The sequence below is a fragment of the Trachurus japonicus genome, chromosome 19 (assembly GCF_045865225.1).
Source record: "Trachurus japonicus isolate A0001 chromosome 19, Traja_1.0".
In the NCBI taxonomy this organism is placed as follows: Eukaryota; Metazoa; Chordata; class Actinopteri; order Carangiformes; family Carangidae; genus Trachurus; species Trachurus japonicus.
Window position 1 is genome coordinate 19,118,769 of NC_140925.1, and position 21,334 is coordinate 19,140,102.

The window sequence follows — 21,334 nt, forward strand, 5'->3', positions numbered from 1 at the left end:
GCTCTACCTCGGTCCTGCCATGACGGCGTCACTGGGCCCACACACACACACACACACACACACACACACACACACACTTAACTATGGGTCAGTGCCGTCTGACTCAAGGGGTTTGGCCGTGTGTTGTTTTTGTGTTTGTCTTGGTCATAAAGCCGAAGTGTTTGAAGTCTGAGAAGTTGAAAGACAGCATTGTACATTCACCATAGGCCTACACCTTGACGGTGGCATTTCAGGTTTAGGGGCTGTTGAAAATAGTTCATTCCAACATGAATGTTTTGTCAGTCATATCAGTCAAAAGTGGAGTTCATAAGACCAGCAGACTCTCAGTGAGTTGGCCCCTGTGGCTCCTTTTCATCCTTTTCCCAAACGTCTAATGGGCCATCTGTCTGCAGCTTCACACAGGCAACAACACCAGTTACAATCATCTGAGAGAAAACCGCATTTCTTCCATTTTCAAAGAGGCCGGATAAAGAAAAGAGTTGTAAGAACTCCTTTGCAACGAGGGAAAGACACGTTAAGTTATTAGCACAAAAAACAAAACCTCTCAAATGCACCTGTTAGCTGAAGGATATCCCAGAAAACCACAGTGAGTCGGCTTCTCGATGCACACTACGTTTATTCTAAATGTGAAAAGGAAAAGAAAAACACATACACACGTGGCAACCTCTGTGCTCGAGGGCACGGCTACACGTTTGCTTGTTTAGCATATTGCCACAAATACTCACTGTTACCAGCTGAACGTTATCCCACATATAGCTACATGAAAACTGAAAAAGAAAAGAAAAATCACCACATGCGTCACCATTAATCCTTTTTGTCATGCACATTATCATCACAGCTCTGTACCAGGAAATGAGCAGTCAGATGTAAATGTGGGTGTGAAAACCCCACCTCCATGTTTTTTTTTTATCACATAAAAGGCACATAAGCAGGTTTTACCTCATTTGATATGATGCGTTTACTAGTCTACTAGAAACCTCATGTTTGACACAATTAACTCACATCAAGGTTCATTTGTTTTAGTGCAATGGATGTAGCTGAAAAGAAGATTTTCCAAGTATATTCAAATGCCTTAAATACTGATAATAAAAATAAACAATATCAAAGTTCAACATAGCAACACAGAGGAATGAACCTCCGAAAAGAAACAAACTAATCTTGTTGAAAGTTTCACATTCTTGTGTATGGGTTTGTGTTGTATGTGTGTGGTTTGTTTACGTGCTTCGCCATCTTCTCACTCTCCCTTATCAGTCATTGTCAGAGGCAGCAAAGCTGGTTTTAACTGTAACTTTGAAGAAAAAGAGGGAGCGATGAGTGACAACAGAGGAGATATCAGCCACAGATGCTTTTCTTTTCACCGGATTATCCAAAAGTTTTTCTTTTCAGAGATGAATCGCACGAGGAGTGATGTTTAGAGACTGTAGAGTGGTTTTAGTGCGAAGACAGATGGTGATAGTGTGTGTTTATGAGTGCATTTGTGTGTATGTGTGTGACAGATAGAGGTTAACCATCCTCAGGAAAAGGTCACACATGAAACACACTTTCAACTCAGCTCATCAGCATCTCATCTGGCTGCTGCACTGACTCTTATCTGTTAGTGTGTGTTTATTATTCAAGTCTCCACAAGCTTCTTCGGCACAAAATGGCCATTTAATACACAACAACAGAGCAACAATGGTGCAGATTTCGAAAGCTATATAAACTAAACTACCGGGAAAATAATATCTGATTGATGATATAAAAATGACAGCATGTTTGCTAGTGCGTCCACGTGTGCAGTTACAGGATCAATAGTGTTGCATTAATGTATCAACAGAGCATGAGGATACTCTACGTCCTGAATGTAAAAACAGACCTCACTGGATTCAGGACATTTTACATTAGAGAGGCAGAGGAACGATCAGTCTGTACATTGACTTGGCTGAAGTTAATCACTATGTGTGTGTGTGTGTGTGTGTGTGTGTGTGTGCGCGCTCTGATCTGGGTGGGGAATTGATTGTTACAGGACATTAGCAAAGTCTCATCTCACTGTGGCTGTAATGTGATGGGAGAGCATGGAGGTACTGATGATCTCAGACACATCGCCGTTACATAACATGCCACAGGATAATGAAGAGCCGTAAGAGCAGCAACCTGAAGGTAACTATATATTTACATCCTGTAGGATTTTACAAACAGAGAGCAACGGAACTATTTATTTCTGTCTGTCAAATAAACACAGGAATAATTTCCTGTCCCTGTTGCAAATTTCCAAACATTTAAAAATATTTCCAAATTGCACCTCAGCAGAAAATATTATCTCATATTAGCTATACATTCAGGACAACAATGCCCAAAGTAAGTCAGAGTGGGTCTGCTGACCTGGGTGGATTGGATAGACATATACAGGGAAGGCAGTGTGGTTATTTTTATGAGTATTTCCTTCCAGTCTGACACAGTGATGTAAAGACCAGACACCTCCATGCAAATCTCAATCTAAATTTGGATAGTTGCACATTGATGGGATAATGCGTCTTTTTTGGGGGAGGTTTGAAAGATGTGACGTCAGGAACAAGCTTATTCCTCTGATGCGCTATAACTGTCTTCTTTGTCTCGTATATGGGGAGACATGCCAAAACCTTTTTGCAGCATTTTGCAGCCTGGGGATAAAGTTGATGATGTAGGTAGAGAACAGGGCGAGTATGGTGAACCACATGTAGGAGAGGATTTTAACCTACATTGCAATTATAGAGTGCAATTTGGGAGGCACGTGTGTTGATAAAGTCTAATTACATTGTAATTAGTTAATTTCTACTACTTTTTAGTTCTATTTATATAAATGAATATTGTTTAAACCAAGCAGTGAGCTCCCAGGCTGAAAATCCAGCTCCAGAATTGAGTCGGTCTCCATTGACTCTCATGTCAAAGTTTAAGGCAGAATAGACATGATGTGATGCATGAAACAATTTTAGTTAATTTTCCTCTTCATGACAACTGGCTGTAGCTCAGGAGGTAGATCAGATTGTCAGGTCTTTGCTAAGATAATGAACCCCACGCTACCCCTGATGGGTGACTCATCAGTGTATGAGTGTGTGTATGGCTGTGATGCATGTGGTAAATATAGCAAAGCATCTTGAGTGGGCAGGAAGACTTAAACAACATTACATAGGTAGATCTATTCACAGGGAGTGGGGTTGGTGATGGGGGAGCAGCTCGGTCTGTTGAGGGTTGTCTTTTATCTTATTATTTCTTCACTTTTTTTGGCCATTTAGTTTATGGATATATCTAGGTGACGGCACTTACCCCATGTTTTAAGTCACAATGCTCAGAATGAACTTTGGGTAATTAATTAATTAATAATTGGGTAACACTACAATAAGGGTCCCTTAATTAACGTTAGTTTGTACAATATTAAGCAATAATTAACTGTTTACAGATATATTAACAATCATTATTATGTATTACTTAGGGTTAGGAAACACATTAATTCATGTAGCCTATTAGTAAACAGTTAATTAATGTTTACTACTCAAAGTTAGTTAAAGCAGATATCAGTGGAATGTTTTTGTTAATATAAGTCCTAAATAGTCCTATTTTCCGTCAGCAATCACTTACATGAAGTATTTCAGCCTAAACACGAGTCTCTCCGTCACTCTGCTCTGCTGTAACCCGAGGAGAAAATTTTCCTTGTGGGATACAAGTGTTATCCAATGAGGGGAGAGAACGGCATGAAGGGCTGTGTGTGCAGCCAAGGGATGCGCGTGAATGTGGTGACGTAGCACGAGGACCAATTGATGCCTGACAAGGGCGGGGGCTGCTAACTCATGGTGCGTTCAAGGAAACTCGTACTTTGTGTTTTTCCTTCCTGTGAAGTCATACCAGTTCGATCTGGTACGAGTTCACGGGTCGGAAGTTACGAGTGGCCATTATAGGGAACTTTCACAGACAACAGGACGGTAAAAACACGAGCTACGGGTTATCTGGAACGCTACCAAGTCGTAGTTGTGACTTGAAGCTGTAACTTACGGTTTCAAAAGCCTGCCTTGAACACAGCATTAGCCGAAACGGCCGTGCCACTGATATCTGCTTTAATAAGTTAAAAGTTGAATAATGTAATTAGTTATCATTGTGTATGCATTACTCAGCATTAATTAACACATTAGTTTATATATTAATGCTTAATAATGTACTAACTAACGTTAATTAAGGGACCCTTATTGTAAAGTGTTACCAATAATTGGGTAAGAAACAAGGACTTATGGAAAGTGTGCATGAAGGACTCAAAGTGAGCCATGATGCTCTCAGTGGGTTGACAGTGGGACAGCACTAAGTCCCTCACAGATTTACCAGGAAAGAGCCTCAGTCTGTGAGTGTGATGCTGGACATTGGGACTGGGCCACGTAGTCTGAGGTTTACACCTGATGCCAGCTTCACATCACTAGGAAAACCGGTGCTGACACTGTGAACAACAACAACAACAACTTGGCGATATGTGGAACTAAAGGTGTGACGACAAAACAAGAACAAGACAAAGATTCAGCACAGATTCAGGCAGCGCTTCATGAATAAATCTGCACCTGTTCATTCCTAATACCACTGATTTGGATTTAATTATCTCCACCCACCACAGACTATTTCTGTCAATCCACCCCACCCTGTGAGTCTTAATCTTTTAACCAGCTGCGCGGCCATCTTCACTCTTTCAAAGGCATCCGCAGAAACTCTCACGGAGCTCAGCCAATGCTCCATAAACACTACATAGCCCCGAGACAGGTGCAGTTTTTGTTGCAGATTAAAAGTCCAAATCAGCAAGTTGTTTGAGCGGCGAGCCAAGAGAAGAGTGCGTGGAGGCCCGAGGCGCTGCACGGCAATGAGTCAGAGAAGGGATGAGGAACGGAGAGAAAGAAAGAGAGAGAGACTGGAGGAGAGGAAGACAAACGGTATGGTTTAAAGAGGAGGGCGAAGAGAAAGAGACAGATTTAGGGCTGCGTTTAGGTGAGGAGGGGGCAGAGAGAGGAAGAATGAGAAGACTGAACAGAAGAAGAATTGACAACTGAGGGAAGAAGAAGAGAAAAAGTGATTTAAGTCTTTACAGAAGAAGCAGAGGAAGAAGAAGAAGAAAGATCAGGACGCGTTCAAAGTCTTTTTGTTGTGCGATGCAAATGTTTAGAAGGGGGACAAATTTCACGTCATAATCTAAGACGCAATTTCACAAAGACACACACCATGCGCAGTGTATATAAAGGGATTCTCAATAAGATGATTAAGATCTGAATTGATTTGAATGAATGAATATAATTTTGTTATAAAATCTGATCCTATAAATAGAGCGTAACTCAGACACATAATTCAGGCAGTCTCAAGGTTTAGAGGAGAAATCCAGCACGGCAGGAGCTCGTTAATGAGTTACTTTTCCAGGCTCTGATATTGGTTTTAATTGATCTTTTTTGGTGCCGACCTAACTTTGACATGTCTCATTTACTTATATGTAAGTTAGTTGTTTTCTACAATACCCAGAATGCATTTCATTTCAAAAATAAAAATAGGATCAGGAGTGCACCATGTATGACATAACGTTGAATGGAGAACTCTTTTCAGGCAATACATCTAAGAGCCGAATACAAACATCATGTGTGTAAGAATGTGCGCACGTCTGTCTACATGAGATACCTGTGGCTGATAAAACAAACAGGTGAATCATATGTGGCATCAGACCATCCACACGGGCCTGCAGGGCCACTTCCTGGCATCTGTGACCCTGTTATTCACACACATTATCACACCTACACAGTTTATAGATGATCAGAGGAGAAGCCAAAGGGACTCACGGTTCTATTTGACAGGTTGAGTGCGAACAAGATGCCCCCGGCTGTTGCTGTCAGGTCGGTCATATCCTTGTGTGTGTTTTGTACACCTGTGCATATACGTACATATACATATATGTGTATGTGTATGTGTATGTGTGTGTGCGTGTGAGGCAACGGAGGCTAAACACATGAGCTTCGTTAGCGGAACAGAGGCACCAGTGTTTGAATTATTGATCAAGGGAGTGAATACCATCGACACTGTAAATTCAGCAAACGCACAGGGAGAGGGAAAAGTGTTTATTCAAAGTGATGAGTATGCCTGCATTTGTGTGTGTGTGTGTGTGTGTGTGTGTGTGTGTGTGTGTGTGTGTGTGTGTGTGTGTGTGTGTGGCAGGGAGGGGGTGCCATCAGCTGTGGGAGTTAGTAGTAAAGTCGAAGGAGCTATAGCAATGTGTGTGTGTACGTATGTGTGTGTAGCACGCTGACGTTCTCTTGCATTCCCGGAATCCACACACACACACACACACACACACACACACACACAACAAGCCCCGAGTCCAAACGTGACCATATTGCAGGAAATCTGTCACACTGTATGTAGCGTACTGTAAACCATACAGCCGACAGCCCTGCAGCCACATACAGCTGCTGGAACTCATCTTAAAGGACACAGTGAACAAAACACAAGCTGTGTCCTGATTCAGAGGACGCAGCACGTCCTCGAAGCTGCCACACACTCCAAGGCTGATTTTATACTTCTATATTTTAGTTTATGCCTCTCTAGACGGCTCCTCTCTCTTTGCTTCAGGATGGAGAAATATCGAGGATCCCTTGTGCCTTTAGCCTTCTGACTTTTCTGATTCTTCTGCAAATGGTAGATGAGCTGACAGACAAATGAATTTCCCTTTGGAGATTAATAAAGTAATATTCATATTCCAGCTGTGCCTGCCCTCACACCTGCACCTCAAAATACCTCACAATGCAACCATGACATTAGGCAACTTTGAGGATTCAAGGCCTTTGGGTTTTTAAAGGGATAGTTCAACATTTTGGCAAATTGGCCCATTGCCGTAATTCCTATAGTTTTAGCAGTAGGTTCGTCAACTTTAATTGTCGGTGCAAGCTATTTTTAGAACGGCAGAGCAGAGCCGCGAGCTGCTCAGAGCTACGCTACGAGTTGTTTTCGAGGTAAATTCATGAAAAACCGCTGAAGCGCGTTCCTGTCAGGGGCATTTTTTTGGCAAGCAGTCTCTGCATTTGAACTATCCCTTTAACAGCTGGACCAGCTGTACAAACAAACTGGCATTGTTACATTGAAGAGTTTAGATCATTAATGAATCTTACGTTGGGCCACAAAGGTTCCATCAGTTCTCAGCCTCATTGAAGGAGCCTTGTCTGTCGACAGATTACTTGCATCACTGTGGTTGATACTTATCTTCTGACAGTCGTGCCCCTCTACAGGCTGCAGGTTTTTTTGTTATTCTACATTGGCTCATTTTAAAACCACTTGCTGCTTGTGCAAGATAGAGTCACAAAACTTTACGGGTGTGCAGGTGAGATGAAAATGAAGGTGAGTGCTGAGTAGCGATGTAATAATGCAGTAATTACTAACATGAAGATGTTGGTGTTGTTTCTTACACTGTATTAGAAGACAAAATATTAAAACATATCAACTTCAAACAAATCAAATACATAAATAGATATTTAACACATTATAATCTCATTCAGTTCAGTCGCAAACAGATAAAGAAGAAATTCAATACTGGCTGCAGTATCATTACATCTGCACAATATTGTCCAACAAATGTCCAGATGTAGAAACAAATGCACACACACACACATGAACATTCACACACTGAAAGACAAGCAGGAGTGATGAAAAATAATTTGCACACACATTCACAAACAGGCAACTTCCACTTGGTGAACACTCCCTCCCCTGGGACAGGAGGACGTATTGTAAATGAAGTTGTTGCGTGTGTGTGTGTTTGTGGGTCTGGGTGTGATGCGAGCAGGGCTTCCAGCTGTTGGGGAAAGCCCTCTCAGGGGAGCAGCAAACCACATCTGTGAGGACAACAGATGGTGTTTGTTTCACTCAGGGACTGACTGATTTTACAGTTTACAGTCACACTGTGCAGCTACTTTAATATGAACAGTTTATCTCATCACTTTTTATTCATTTTCGGTTGTGAGAAGGTTTATATTATGTGTGTGTCGACTTTGTTTTTCATGAATCTGTCTGTTCAACTGTTGTTCAGGACACGTGCACCTGTTGTTAACAGTGTTGCTGTCCTCTTCCACTCTTTTTAAGCGGATCATACTTAAACAAGTTAACCTGGTTTATCTCTGAAGATCAAATGATAAAGTGGAGCAGTGATTCAGAGCCGGTGTGTGTTTGTCTCCAGGACGCTGACGGACCTGCTGAAGCAGCAGGGAGGCGAGGTGAGCACGGCGGAGAACACCACGGCCAGTTCACCCAGCAGAGGGAGAGCCAACGGCATCTCAGCCAGGATCAAGCGCAGCAGGAGTGGTGAGTACTGAGAGATGTGCTGAGACATGCACACACACACACACACACACACACACACACACACACTGCATAGTTTGGGTTAGTTCAAAACAATATGTGCTATACTGCCAGTGCTACCTGCTGCAGAAAGTCGTTATGTGCTGATGTAAGAGAGAAAAAAAAGTAAAATTGTGTGTGTTCATATTTTCATAACAGACGAGTTGCACGTCAACTTACTTATCTATGGTATGAACCTGTTTTCCTGCTGCAGGCTTATCTAATAGTGATGAACATAAAAATGTTTAAACATTAAAGGAATAAAATCGCAAAGATTAAAAATAGGAGACATTTAAGAAACACTGATTTGTTTTTAAAATGGTTTTATCCCTACTCTCCTCTTTGGTGCAGTGAACATCTGTGCAGGCACAATTGTATTTTTTGTAGTCGCGATGACTTTAATTGTTAATTGTTAAATCTTATCAGTTCATTCTTGAGTCCAAATAAATGTTTTACCAAATTTGAAGTGTTAAGATAAGAGATAAATCTACAGATGCAAGGAAACACACTGATTCCAGCCTTGGCTGTTGGCAGTGTGGAGGCATGACAAAACCTGAAAGGTTTAAGTAAACTGGTCAGTGTGAGACTTTTTAATTAAAGGAAAATACTTGAAAAGATGAAACCTCCAGTTAAAAATCTCAAATCTCTAGATATAAATGTAGAACAACATTAAGAAGAAGGTGACAAACAGATCGCTGGGTGTTAATCACTGTAATCACCAGAGTTTTACACAACAAAAAGCCCAATAAGCACAAACAAGTCAGTCAGGTGCTCCACACTTCCTACAAAAATCTCATACAGTGTAAAAGAGCAGCAGAGACCAAACATCCTTTTCTTTCCTCTCCTTAACAAGAAACAGCCAGAGCTCCAGTCTGTCAGTCAGTCCTCCTGCTTCACCTCTAACCCACACACATACATACTTAAACTTCATCTCACACATGATCTCTCATTTGAAGTTCCTCTCATGCAGCCTTCACTCAGTTCAGGCAGAGCAGAGAGTCACGTTTCATTCATCTGCTCAGATGTTTCAGCTGGAGATTCAGAGAGGTGAGCCACCACCAGTCACATCTGACTGTTTGGTGCAAGTTGTCCTTTGTGTAGCCTTGGTGATTAATATACAAACCAAACGCTCGCACTGCAGGATGTTATTTTTAAAAAATGAAATGATCACATGACAGCCAGACAGAGAGAGAGAGAGGAAGACGCAAAGTGTCGAGTCAGAGGTTTTTATCTGCTTCCACGGAGACAAATTCTTATTTAGTGTTACTAATCTGGTGAAATCGGACGACATTTTGTGAAGTCTCTGCAGTGAGATTAAAATCAGGAAGACGCCCACTGAAAATCACTTGGTGAGAAATGTAGAGAAAAGAGTCAGACAACGTAACGCGGGCATTTTACATTTTAGATCTGTTACGCGTAATTGGCACCGACTGAGACATTTTTAGGTGGTGGAGAGGACAGAGTGAGAGGGAGTGAACAAGAAAGGGGAGTGAACAATGTGGGATCTTCATCTGTAAGTAGAACACATGCTTGTTGCACGTGCAACACTGGCACACTCCACACACACACACACACACGCTGTTTAATTAGTATGTTAATGTAGGCAGGCTGCAACCCAACAGGCGGCATGTGCCATTTTCCATACATTTTCTATACATCCAGCTATAGCAGTGTGGATGACACAGTTGTACACAGTATGTGAGTAGATTTTTTTGTGTTTGAACTCTTCAATTTGGCCCGTGCACAACCGCGAAGTGATTGTGCATGCATGTGTGTGTATGGATTAGTATGGGTGGGTGTGGGCCTGTGTCCCTGGTGGACGTGTCAGAGGGAGGGAGATGGGTGGAGTGTTTGATATGAGAGGCCGCCTGCAGCGCATGTGTCTCATATCTTTCTATGTAGAATTTCACACTGGGCTAATGGATTGATGGGACGTACTGTATGATGTATGCGATGGACGCTCCAGTCCAGAGAGCTCCATTGATCATATACACTTGGCAAGGGCAACGCGTTTATCAGAGGGATCTAACATAAAACTGATGTTTGTTGAGCAAATCTGCAACACTGACAGCAGCCGCTTTATTTAGTCAGAGTGAATTTAGCTTGTGGCCGGAGAGCCTAAGGTACAGAGAGAGAGAGAGAGAGAAAGTCCAGCATGATGGAGGGAATAAAAGAGGAGTTACCCAAGTTGGTGGGTAATCTTCTGATACATCAGAACTTCGTTGCCCTGCAGATATAACAGCATAAATATTAATGGGCACGTATCAGTTGATCCCAGTGGCTAACATGATCTCCACTGGCAGATTGTAACTGAGTTAAATCAGCTGCTTGTTATTCCTGTTGGAGAAATCTTCATCGTGTCTTATTTTATGTCTTAGAATGGCTACTTTTCAAAATAAAATGTTCATACACCATATACTAAGGCTGTACCAAGTACTACTGTTAAATATGTCTGTACATTTGATAAGGAAGATTCAGACAGGCTTCTGGCTGTATCAGTCATGTTATTGAATGATTCCTAGTTAATAAACAGTGTTATTATAGTCATTAATTTACTTTTTGTACTTTGTACCCAGAGTATAACCTGACCTTACTGTAAGTACACACAACATGTTTAATTACAACAACTTCTGAAGTCTAAAAGCGTTAACAATAGTGACCCACAGTCCATTACTTTTTTGTGTCCCCTCAGCTGAGTGTTTTTAGTGTGTTTGTTTGTGCACTTCCGGTGTGTTTGCAGCATGTGTTGTCGGATTCATGAAGATTTGATCTGAATTTGTATCATGTTTGTGTCTTTGCATCAGCGTTTCTCAAGATGCAATGAGCTCTCAGGGCCACCATACAAAACCAGGCTGAAAACATGTTTATTTCCATTCTTATTGATGTAGGACATTTTAAGATGGGCTCAGTTTTGGAGCGAGGTTGTTGCTCCTGTGTGCACCCTCAAAAAAGAGTCAATTTCTTAATGTGAAGTGACAGCAGTGAAAGGCAGGGGACTTTGCAGAGTTGATGATGATACCTATTGATGCTAATTTCATTTTTATGCACATTACAGCCGTTTCCTCCAAGAGTTGGAAAATGTCCACTGGCTGTTTGTCGGCAATAAACACAGACAGTAAAAAATAAATAAATAAATAAATAAATGAATAAAAATAAATATTGTCCAGCAGGCAGCTTTGTGCCAACAAAGCCAAGCAAATATTCGCATCATATCATGTCAATAAATGATGACAGGTGTTGTTTGAAAGGGGAAAAGTAAAGTTACAAATGAGGACTTTGCCTCAAGTCTTTCTGGGAACACGTCACCTTATAACTGTCCACTCTTTGGTTCTAACATGGTTTTCAGCCAACTCAGAGGTTGACATTTGAGGGTCGGCACATCGGCGCTTCAAATCATGATTCACCTCGCTCTGTCCCAGATCTTCATCATCCTCTGTTCAACCCTGCTCCGATCTCCGGAGGAGCTGCACGAATCTTTGTGCTTTATTTGTATTTTCTAGGCCACCAGGTCTGTGCACTTAAGATGGCACGTACACTGTATACTATGTGTAATCAAATACAAAATGTAATGCAAAATGTTCCCTAACTGGGCCACAGGACAAAGTGGGACACTAAATAGATTGCCTTGGCAGAAAACAGATGAACAGTATTGGTTTTTCCATTGGAGACAAGATGGCAGACAGCGGCCTCTGGAAAAAAAGTAACTGAACACATTTGAACTGATTGGAGGCAAATAACAAAAGGCTGCTGCTGTTTCCTCTGAGAGATTAAAGAGAGATCATGTAACTTTCAACACAAGAAATGACTAAATCCAAAGTCAAAGTTGAACTCATGAGTAACAAAATATACTTTACTGCAACCGCCTAGCTTGATCCAATGTTAGCTAATGTTAGCTAAGGTTTGCAAGTTTTGACAAAGGAATTAAGCATGGCTTTTCTTGAACACACAGTGAAATGAAAGATAGATTTTCCATCGTCTAATCCTGTGTTCATGTGTTGACCATTGAATCATTCATAATGTGATGCTGCCTAAATGTATCAAAATCCTAGTTTTTCCTGTTAAAGTTAAAAATATATATTTGATGGCTCATCTTGAACTTTGCAGATGTAACATAAATTCATCCAAGCAAACATGATTTGTGATGACTACCCTGCCCATCATGTAAAACCCATGTGGACAGTCGGGTAGTGAGACGATAGCAGTGCAATATACCACAGTTTAAAATGTCCAGTATGTTCAAATATCCCATTTCATGACAGTCGAGATGCCCCAACTTCTGTTTCACTGTGACGTTAAATGCTACAAATGTCAAAAAGTCACAGCTCTTTTAAAGGGATAGTTCACCCAAAATTCAAATTTCACTCATTATCTACTCACCCTCATGTCGACTAAGGGCTGGGAGAAGTTTCAGAGTTATCCATGCCTTCTCTGAGTTACAGCGGGGCTCCGTGCAGCACTGCATGTCCATATGACGGTTGAATGGGCCTCACTTTTCTTCGTCCAAAAAGACACACCAAAAAAACATCCAAATACCTCCATAGTGCTCGTCTGTAATGTCCCTCTTGTATTGAAGCCCCAACATGAGAAATTGTTCCGAAAAAAAATTAAATAAGTATAGGTTTTAAGCTTTTTTTTAGCGGAACCTCCCAGTGTTGCTCTGCCGGAATCTCACGCGATTTGCAGAGCCGTGAACTGGGTGCTACAAACAAACTTGAAATACAGACTTATTTAATTTTTTTCAGAACAATTTCTCATGTTGGGGCTTCAATACAAGAGGGACATTACAAACGAGCAGTATGGAGGTATTTGGATGTTTTTTTGGTGTGTCTTTTTGGACGAAGAAAAGTGAGGCCCATTCGCAATTTCTCCCAGCTCTTAGTCGACATGAGGGTGAGTAGATAATGAGTGAAATTTGAATTTTGGGTGAACTATCCCTTTAAGTCAAAGAACGTTTTTGAGATTTCCATGAGCCATCAGCAGCTGATGTTAGCTGAGGACAGGAGGCAAATATTTGGTCTACAAGTCTCCAACAAACATGACTCATTGCGGAGCGAGAGCTTGAAGCAGATAGTATGACCTATTTATCAAAATCGACTGCAGAAGAAACGGCGGCCCACTAACAAGTCACTCTTCTTAACAGTAATTGTACCTTTTATTCTCTCTATTTCTTTCACCCGGGAGTCGAACGCTTTGTCTCCTGTACTCTCAGCTCTTCCCCGCGGCCATGAGTCGCAAACATCTTGTTCTTGTGAATTAATGATCTAGGTATGAAACTGTGCTGCCCTGCTAGTGTCAGGTTGATTATTCTGACAAAAAGGCATGTGTATGACCAATTCAGCAGATGTCACAGTGTGAGGACTGTGAGGTACGTGGGAGTGTAAGTTGTGTTATTCTGATGATGCACAAAAACTCACGTATGATCTCAGCGTTGACTGATGCGGTACGGTGCGTACTCTACCCTCTCGCTTCATTCCCTGCTCTTACAGCTCTGTTTAAAAATCATTGGCAGCCCTGAACTTCAACCACATGATGCAGAATATCTTAAGAAAGAAATGCAAATGAACCAATTTTTATATAAATAGAATATTTGAATAAAATATCCAAGGTCCAATAAACAAAACTTGCATAATAGATAACAAAAACACAAAATGTATCTCAGACACAATTATTGGCATCCTTCATTAACATGGTTGCAGAACCATTGGCAACACTGATGTTCCTTATGGCCAGATACTGTAGAAGCTTTTAGTTTCTCTTCTATTGTTATGAGTCTCCTTTTCACTAGGACAGACTCTCTCCAAATGTTTCAGTCAGATTTAGCTTAGGACTAATTGCCGGAAAGTTTAAAAGAGTCCATCGTCTCCTTATCGACCAATGTTTTGTGCATCTGGATGTGAACTTTCTGTCGTTTAGGCTATGTCATGGTGAAACACCGAAGACCTTCGTCTGGATCCTTGTTTTTTGGCACTAGGTATTACATTTCGTTATAAAATGTCTTGTTAATCTTCTGATTTCATCATTCCTTTGATACGTTCAGCGCCTCCAGTGCCAGACGGAGCAAAGTACACAACATTACAGAACCTCCACCGTGTTTTACTGTTAGTTGCCTGTCGCTTCCCTGATGGGCTTTATTTCATCACCTATACGCAAAACTGATGCGCTTCATTCCTGAAGAGTTTCACCTGTTCATATGCTCCAAACATTTGAGCTGCCATTTTGTGTCCTTCTCTTAATAGCGATGTCCTCGTTTCACATGATGACCCATGGAGTCCTACTTTGTTTAGTGTGTGACGTCTAGTCATACACAGGTCGGCCTGAGGCTTTTAAGATGTCATGTGTAGCGTTTTTTTTTTCTTTTCACTATCCATCCGAACTGCCAGAGACTTTCTTACATTTCTTACATGGCAATTAGGCAAATATATTGTTTTTTAAATTAGTATGAGAAAATGTTCATCTTTATCAGAATGATTCCAATAATTGTGTCTATGGTGCACATGGTCTATGGTGTGTTTGTATCATTTCACTGTAATACAATTATTATTTTTGCTTTGTTTTCTATCTTTTTTTGTGCGGTGACCTTGGGAATTTCATGAAAAATATTCTACTTCAACAAAATTGGTTCACTTGCATTTCTATCTGAAGATATTCTGAGTGATGTGGTTAAAACGCAGGAGTAAGTTTGACTTGTCTGCGTCTCCTATCATCACTCTATCACACACAGACACACAGGGACCTTCACTTTTCATCTTGGTGATGACAGACAGACGCCATGCAATGCGCTCTCGCCCTTTATCATTTTCCCTGTGGCACTTAAGGCTCCTTTTATCCATCATTTCACACACAAACACACTCTCAGAGGTGCATTTTGATGCACAAAACACAAACCATATATAGAAACACGTGCCAGCCTCCCCCCTGCCTCCCCCTCGGTGTTTCAGGGTCATGAGCAATCACAATAGCAGACTGGTGAGATGGTATAGGAGAGTGTGTGAGAGAAACAGAGAGGGAGGGGGGGGGGGTCCCATTACATCAAAAACTCCTTTAATTCCTCCTAAAAACTCCTCTTAAGTTGCTGACCTGAAAATGAATCTCAGTCTAAATGTCTCGCCTCGTTCCTCTGCATCATTAGTGCCTCTGCTGAAACTCAACTGCTTCTAGTCAAACTGGGAAGTCTAAATATCTGGCTCGCTGTGAGCCTGCGCGTGTTGTTTAATTGCTAACCTAGTATTTCACACGATGAGAGAAGAATGTATCCTGCTCCTTTTCATCTCAGAATCTGCTAATCAGGGATGTTTTAATGTCTGCATCGCTTTATTTATTAATTAATGCGTTATTTCTTAATGGCAGACCACACACACACCATCTGAGCTTTTTTTTTAAGCCAGTAGTTTGGAGTGGGGCCGATTTTCAGCATCACTTATTTTGGCCTCCTAATGAATGCATCATTTTCCTCAGGTGGTTTCTAACCTGGAAACAACTCACTAAAATGTTTTAAATGTTTTAGTGGGGTAATCAGGACCAAAACTGTTTTTTTTTTTTTTTTTTTTTAACAGATTAAAATATGAACTGGAACTCAAATCTCATAACTTAATTTAATAAACCGCTGCTGTTTTTATTCCTTTTAAGGAAATTCAAGTCATGTCAGTGTCCAGACTGAATTTATTTCATAACAGAAACTAACTCCACCAGTGTGCAGGTCCAGTGTGGTCCTTTTTTGTGCTTATACAGCAGCTCATGGTCAATATTTCACTGACCTGTGTCACTGAAACATGTTAAAGCTGTCATATTAATGGTCAGTTTGTCAGGTTGCATCATATGTAGCTTGTCTTGCATAGACCTAATGACTTCGCTGAGCTCTGCAACGTTGCTCACAGTCAGTAATTTGATATAATGGCTGAAGACAAGTCAAAAAAGGCTGCAGCTTGTCAAGATCCGTGTGTCTGTAACCCAACTGTTACAAAACACCACCCAGGTGTCTGTTACTCTGTTGACACAGACCTCAGGTGGAGGCCAGGCAGAGCTGAGTTGGTAATCATGTGTGGTCACCAAACTGTACTAATGTGAACTGTTATTTTCTACACACACACACACTTTTTTTCATCATCTAACTTTTGAAAAGGATCAATTACAATATACATATTCAAAAAGATAAAAAGCCATTTTGGGCCTGCACACACACACACACACACACACCTGTGACCTCCTCAGCTATGGAGCCGGTCGCTCTCTTCGTCTCACCGATGTAAGCAGCTTGTTTCCACCTTCCTGCATTGTTTAGACAGATGCAGCAGAGGAAGCCAGCGATCCCCACACAGAGAGAAGATACAGTTTTACGTAACTCATTAAGGAGCAGTCCTGCCCTCTTGCTCTACTCTTGGTGCCAGACGTTCACATGGTGGTGCCCAATGTAGAAATGAATATGTGCAGCCAAGCTGGAGCTTCAAAAATCCAAGACCCCCAACCAGAACCTCTGCTAATTCCCTCAGTTAATGTTTTATCCATTGTCTCTCTCTCACACACACACACATGCGCTCACATACTCGCACAGCCCATTATGCAATCACTTGGGCTTCAGGGACTTTAATGTTCAGGTGGAAAATTTCCCAGGTAAAGTTCATTCATAAGGTGTGTGGAGCAATACTAAAAAATAAGTTGATTTTTCGAAGATAATTAATGGAACTAAGTCTGTTTTGTGCAGAACTGAATTTCTTATTTCCCCCAAAGTTTAATGAACCCCGTCACCCAATGAAAATCATGTATTTAGCCTTAACATGTTCATTATATGATACAAGACACATGATGAGCGAAATAAGCCGTCAGTGCCATAACTGCGTGATTCCATCTTGCAGCTGCAGTGAGCCAGTGTCAGCTCCAAACTAACAAACATCATTAACATATAAAAGGAGTTAACTGTGCTAACCGTTCTTATGCATCTGCTGGTCTCTGAATCTGGTCTCAACAGGCTCCTCATCAGACATGTGGATGAGTCTCTGATGTCTCTTCTAACGCCATCCATCTTGATACACATGAGATTTTGCTTCAGCACAGTCACTTACACTGTGTCAGCAGCCACAGTTTAACAAACAACATGAACCAATGCTCTCCATACAGATTTGTCCTCTAGCTGGTGCACATTAAAATCTCAATAAAGGAGTAAAGTGTAGATGAGCTTCCAAAATCTTCCTGACAAACGGAAGCGTATTGCATTCACTTGAATAAAAAATAAAAAAATCAGTTTTTTCTGAGTAATTTATTTTTTGGTCTGTTTTTCGAGGTAATTTTTTCTGTTTTTCGTGCTAATTTTTTTCTCTGAGATACTTTGAAATCTCGCGAGAACATCCAACCTGCAAGACTCCCATCTATGGTGACTCCTGCTCTGCACATATGCCCCGTCTTCAACTTTCTATACTGTACCAGGTCAATTAAGGCATGTGATTAGTTACACACAGGGTATGATACTCTTGTTATGTTTTAGACTTTATCCTTCTATTGTAAGCCTGTCGCTCAATGTAGCAGGGAAGGAGTAGACCAGACTTAAATGAGGAATAGACGAAAAACTGAAAAATTTACTCAAAAAAATAGCCAGAAAAACAGGAAAAAAGATTAGTCAGAAAAACAGGAAAAAATAATTACTCAGAAAAAACAGATTTTTTTTTTTATTCAAGTGAATGCAATACGCTTCCGTATGTTTGCCCCCAGTAAAATGTGACATTGTATGGCAGATCCATCAATGAAGGATAATTTTTTCTGCAGTTCATCAGTATGCTCATGTTACAGGTTCATAAAACACTATAAAAATGAAATTTCCTATCCACATCTCATCCTTTAGATGAACACACACAGAAGACTTAATAGAAGAAAAAAAAACAGATACACAGCATTAGTGCATCATGATCTGTTGGTCATTTACTGTGTCTTTAAAAAGCATCATGGGGGGGAAAAAAGAGAAGATGGTGATGAGAAGAAGGTACAGTAGTAGATGATGACAGTGACAGTATGAAAAGGACGTCTTCTTTAATCTGCTAATCTGGCACATGCTGAGGGGTCAACACCACTGGATTACACTGGATGGTTTCCTTGTGCACGCGTACTCACACACACACATAACATATACGTAATTATCAATGTGCTGTGTGTTGTAGTTTAAGCTGATTAGGTGGTGAGATGTTCACATGTTGTAATATATACATTGTGTGTGTGTGTAGTGATTAAGGTAGAGGCTCAGGGTTGTGAGTGTAAATGTTGTTACTGTTGAGACTAACTCCTGACATTTCTCCGCCCCTCTGGCTTCAGCATCATTTTCTAATTTATTCCAGCAGACCATCCTGCCATCCTCCATCTCTCTCTCTCTACCTCTCCCTCTCTCTTGCTCTCTTTCTTTCAGCAGCCACCAGCTCTCTCCTTCTCTCTGTGTTCATCATCTAAACCACACACCACTCACTGTGTGCGTGTGTGCGTAGTGATTAGCATTCAGAAGTTGCGCTGCGTACACCTCTGTCTTCGTCATCGATGTGATGAAATCCTTGCATGTCTTTCATGCTGTACTTCTCTCCGAGTGACGCTGTGCCACACACACACACATACACACACACACACACACACACATACTGTATACACATGCACAAATGGACTCATCTGGTCCATTGCAAATCAGATTGCCGACCGTATCAATACACTTTACTCTTTCATTCAGTTAAAGGATGTCAGTTTAACACACAAACCAACCCTGACACGCACAAAAAATACAATCCATGTGCTACAAAACAATGCTACAATGTCAAACACCACTGATGTTGTCTCTCTCTTCCCAAGTGACCTTACAAAGCGTGTTGTTGTTTGGGTGTGTGAACATTCGTGAGCGCTGCATGTGTGTCCATGCATCCCTGGGGCTGACATCAAGTGCGCTGGCTGCATCACTGGACTTCATTAAGGCTAATAGCCAGGGCTCCACTCTCTCTGCTAGTTTGTTCCATTGTTCATTAACCTCATTTCATTTAGCATGAGACTGGCTGGCTGTCAGTGTCGGTCACCATCCTCAGGGCGGAGGAGAGACGCTGTAACCCAGCATTTATGTGACACTTGAACGCCACACAGTCCCACCTGAGAGACTCTGCAGTGCAACCTCTGCTGAGTGAGGTTTCTATCTGTTGAGGTGAAACCAGCTCCAGGAAGTTTAGTTCTGTACTGGCACTGCATGGTCTTTTGCTTATGAAAGTCAAAAGTCAGAAGCAAAAGTTAAGAAAACATGAGTGAATCTGACTCCCAAAGATAAGGAGGACTTTCTAAAATTGATTATCAAATCAACTATTTAAATTCAATTAGCAATTAGTTTAATATGAGGAGGTGAGGCAGCATTTTTACACCATCATTGTCTTTGTGGAGAGATTGTACATCACTATCCCTATTTGTATGAATTATCACAGCTTGCCTCTAGTTTTGGACAAAATAGACAAAGTTGGGAATGATCTGTGTTTCTACAGAGTGATGATATGCATATGCTCAAATCTGGGTTTTGTGCCCTCACAATATCATCCCAATTAAATATGGTATTGGATCTCGAGCATCTGCTAATATTAATTATCAATATGCTAATTGATGGGATGACTGCATCCACTGACGAGGGAATATGGTGCATAATAATCTGCTCTGTTTTTGGCATGTGACTTAAAAGCAGAATAATGTTTATACAGTATGTGTATATATTTGTAAGTTTTCAATATTGATGTATTTACATTGCTCTTTTTTAGTTTGCAATTTCAAAAAGTGCACTGAGCACTTATTATTATTTGTAACATATTTGTTATTGGAAATGTGACTAATTATGACTGCATCCGTTTCTGTTCTGACCAATACTACTACTAAATACACTGTATATAATTACATATATACTGACAAATCAAATGGCACACAACTAACTCTGAGTGCATAGAAATCCAACACACACTCACCAGTATCAGCCGGATCTGGTGCTGCAAACAAATTGTGATGAAGCTGCCACATGCACTCTACTGTGGCACAGTACACCGTGGGTACTTGAAGGTGTCAGGGTGTTTATAGACTGCACAGGGTGAGAGGAAATGCCGCAGCTCATTTCTGCCCCAGGACATGCTAAGAGGTTAATGTGGCCATGGTTCACTGCCAGTGTATTTAAAATTTACTACAGTAGAGTTACGTCATTTCTAAAACACCAAGGGAGGTTGTGTTTGAGAAAGACAAACAGGATGTGTGCTCTGGACTGGATCGTTTTTGCCTTAAAAGAACATAAATGTTGTGTGACACCCTGTAAAGGTTAAATATATCACTTATTTCTTTTAAAGATGTCGTATCTGCCACTAACAGACTGTGCCTCTGTCTCCCACCAGAACAGTATCATCTGAATAACTCTTACGGGCCGTTTGGACAAGGGCTTCCACACCCGCACAGCAACCACAGCACAGTGGGACTGAACAAATATACCTCCCTCAAAGCTGTGGGTAAGTCGGACACACACACACACTCACACATATAAAATGACACTGACTCCAACTGACACAGTAACCTTTAAAGTACAGTAGGCTGGCAGTACAGGAGCTGTCAACTGATGATGGTCTCTGTGCCTCTTGGCAAACAGAAAGCTGATCTTAAAGAGGAGCCCACGCTGCTGCTGTCTGACACGGCAGCTCTCAACACCACTAGATGAGCCTGTTTCTCAGCAAAGTAATTAGTCAAACCTTTGTTGTTTTAATTATAAACCGGACCACAGTTTTATTAGAGCCAACATCACTGTACAGCAATAATTTTCACAGTCTAGCCCGACAGCACAGGTCACTGCCAAGGACACAGCTCTATAATACATGTATTTCATGGAACAGCCTGTGGGAGCTCAGAGGCAGGAAGGAACTACTCGGGCAAACATTATGAGAGCTAAATGTACCATGTCCTCATTTTGAGTTTAATTACACCAAACTAAAAACTTTTTCACTTTTTTTTTAAACCAACCTTG

General features: G+C 41.1%; 1 protein-coding gene across 1 annotated transcript in view; it reads left to right on the forward strand.

Moving 5' to 3' along the window:
- The window catches only part of shisa8b (shisa family member 8b), a 35,869-nt gene that overhangs the window by 7,433 nt on the left and 7,102 nt on the right, over positions 1 to 21,334 (forward strand). The window contains exons 3-4 of the mRNA XM_085761745.1: positions 8,192 to 8,316; positions 20,715 to 20,825. Of these exons, the coding sequence (XP_085617871.1) occupies positions 8,192 to 8,316; positions 20,715 to 20,825 (236 nt within the window). The remainder of the gene's footprint in view (positions 1 to 8,191; positions 8,317 to 20,714; positions 20,826 to 21,334) is intronic.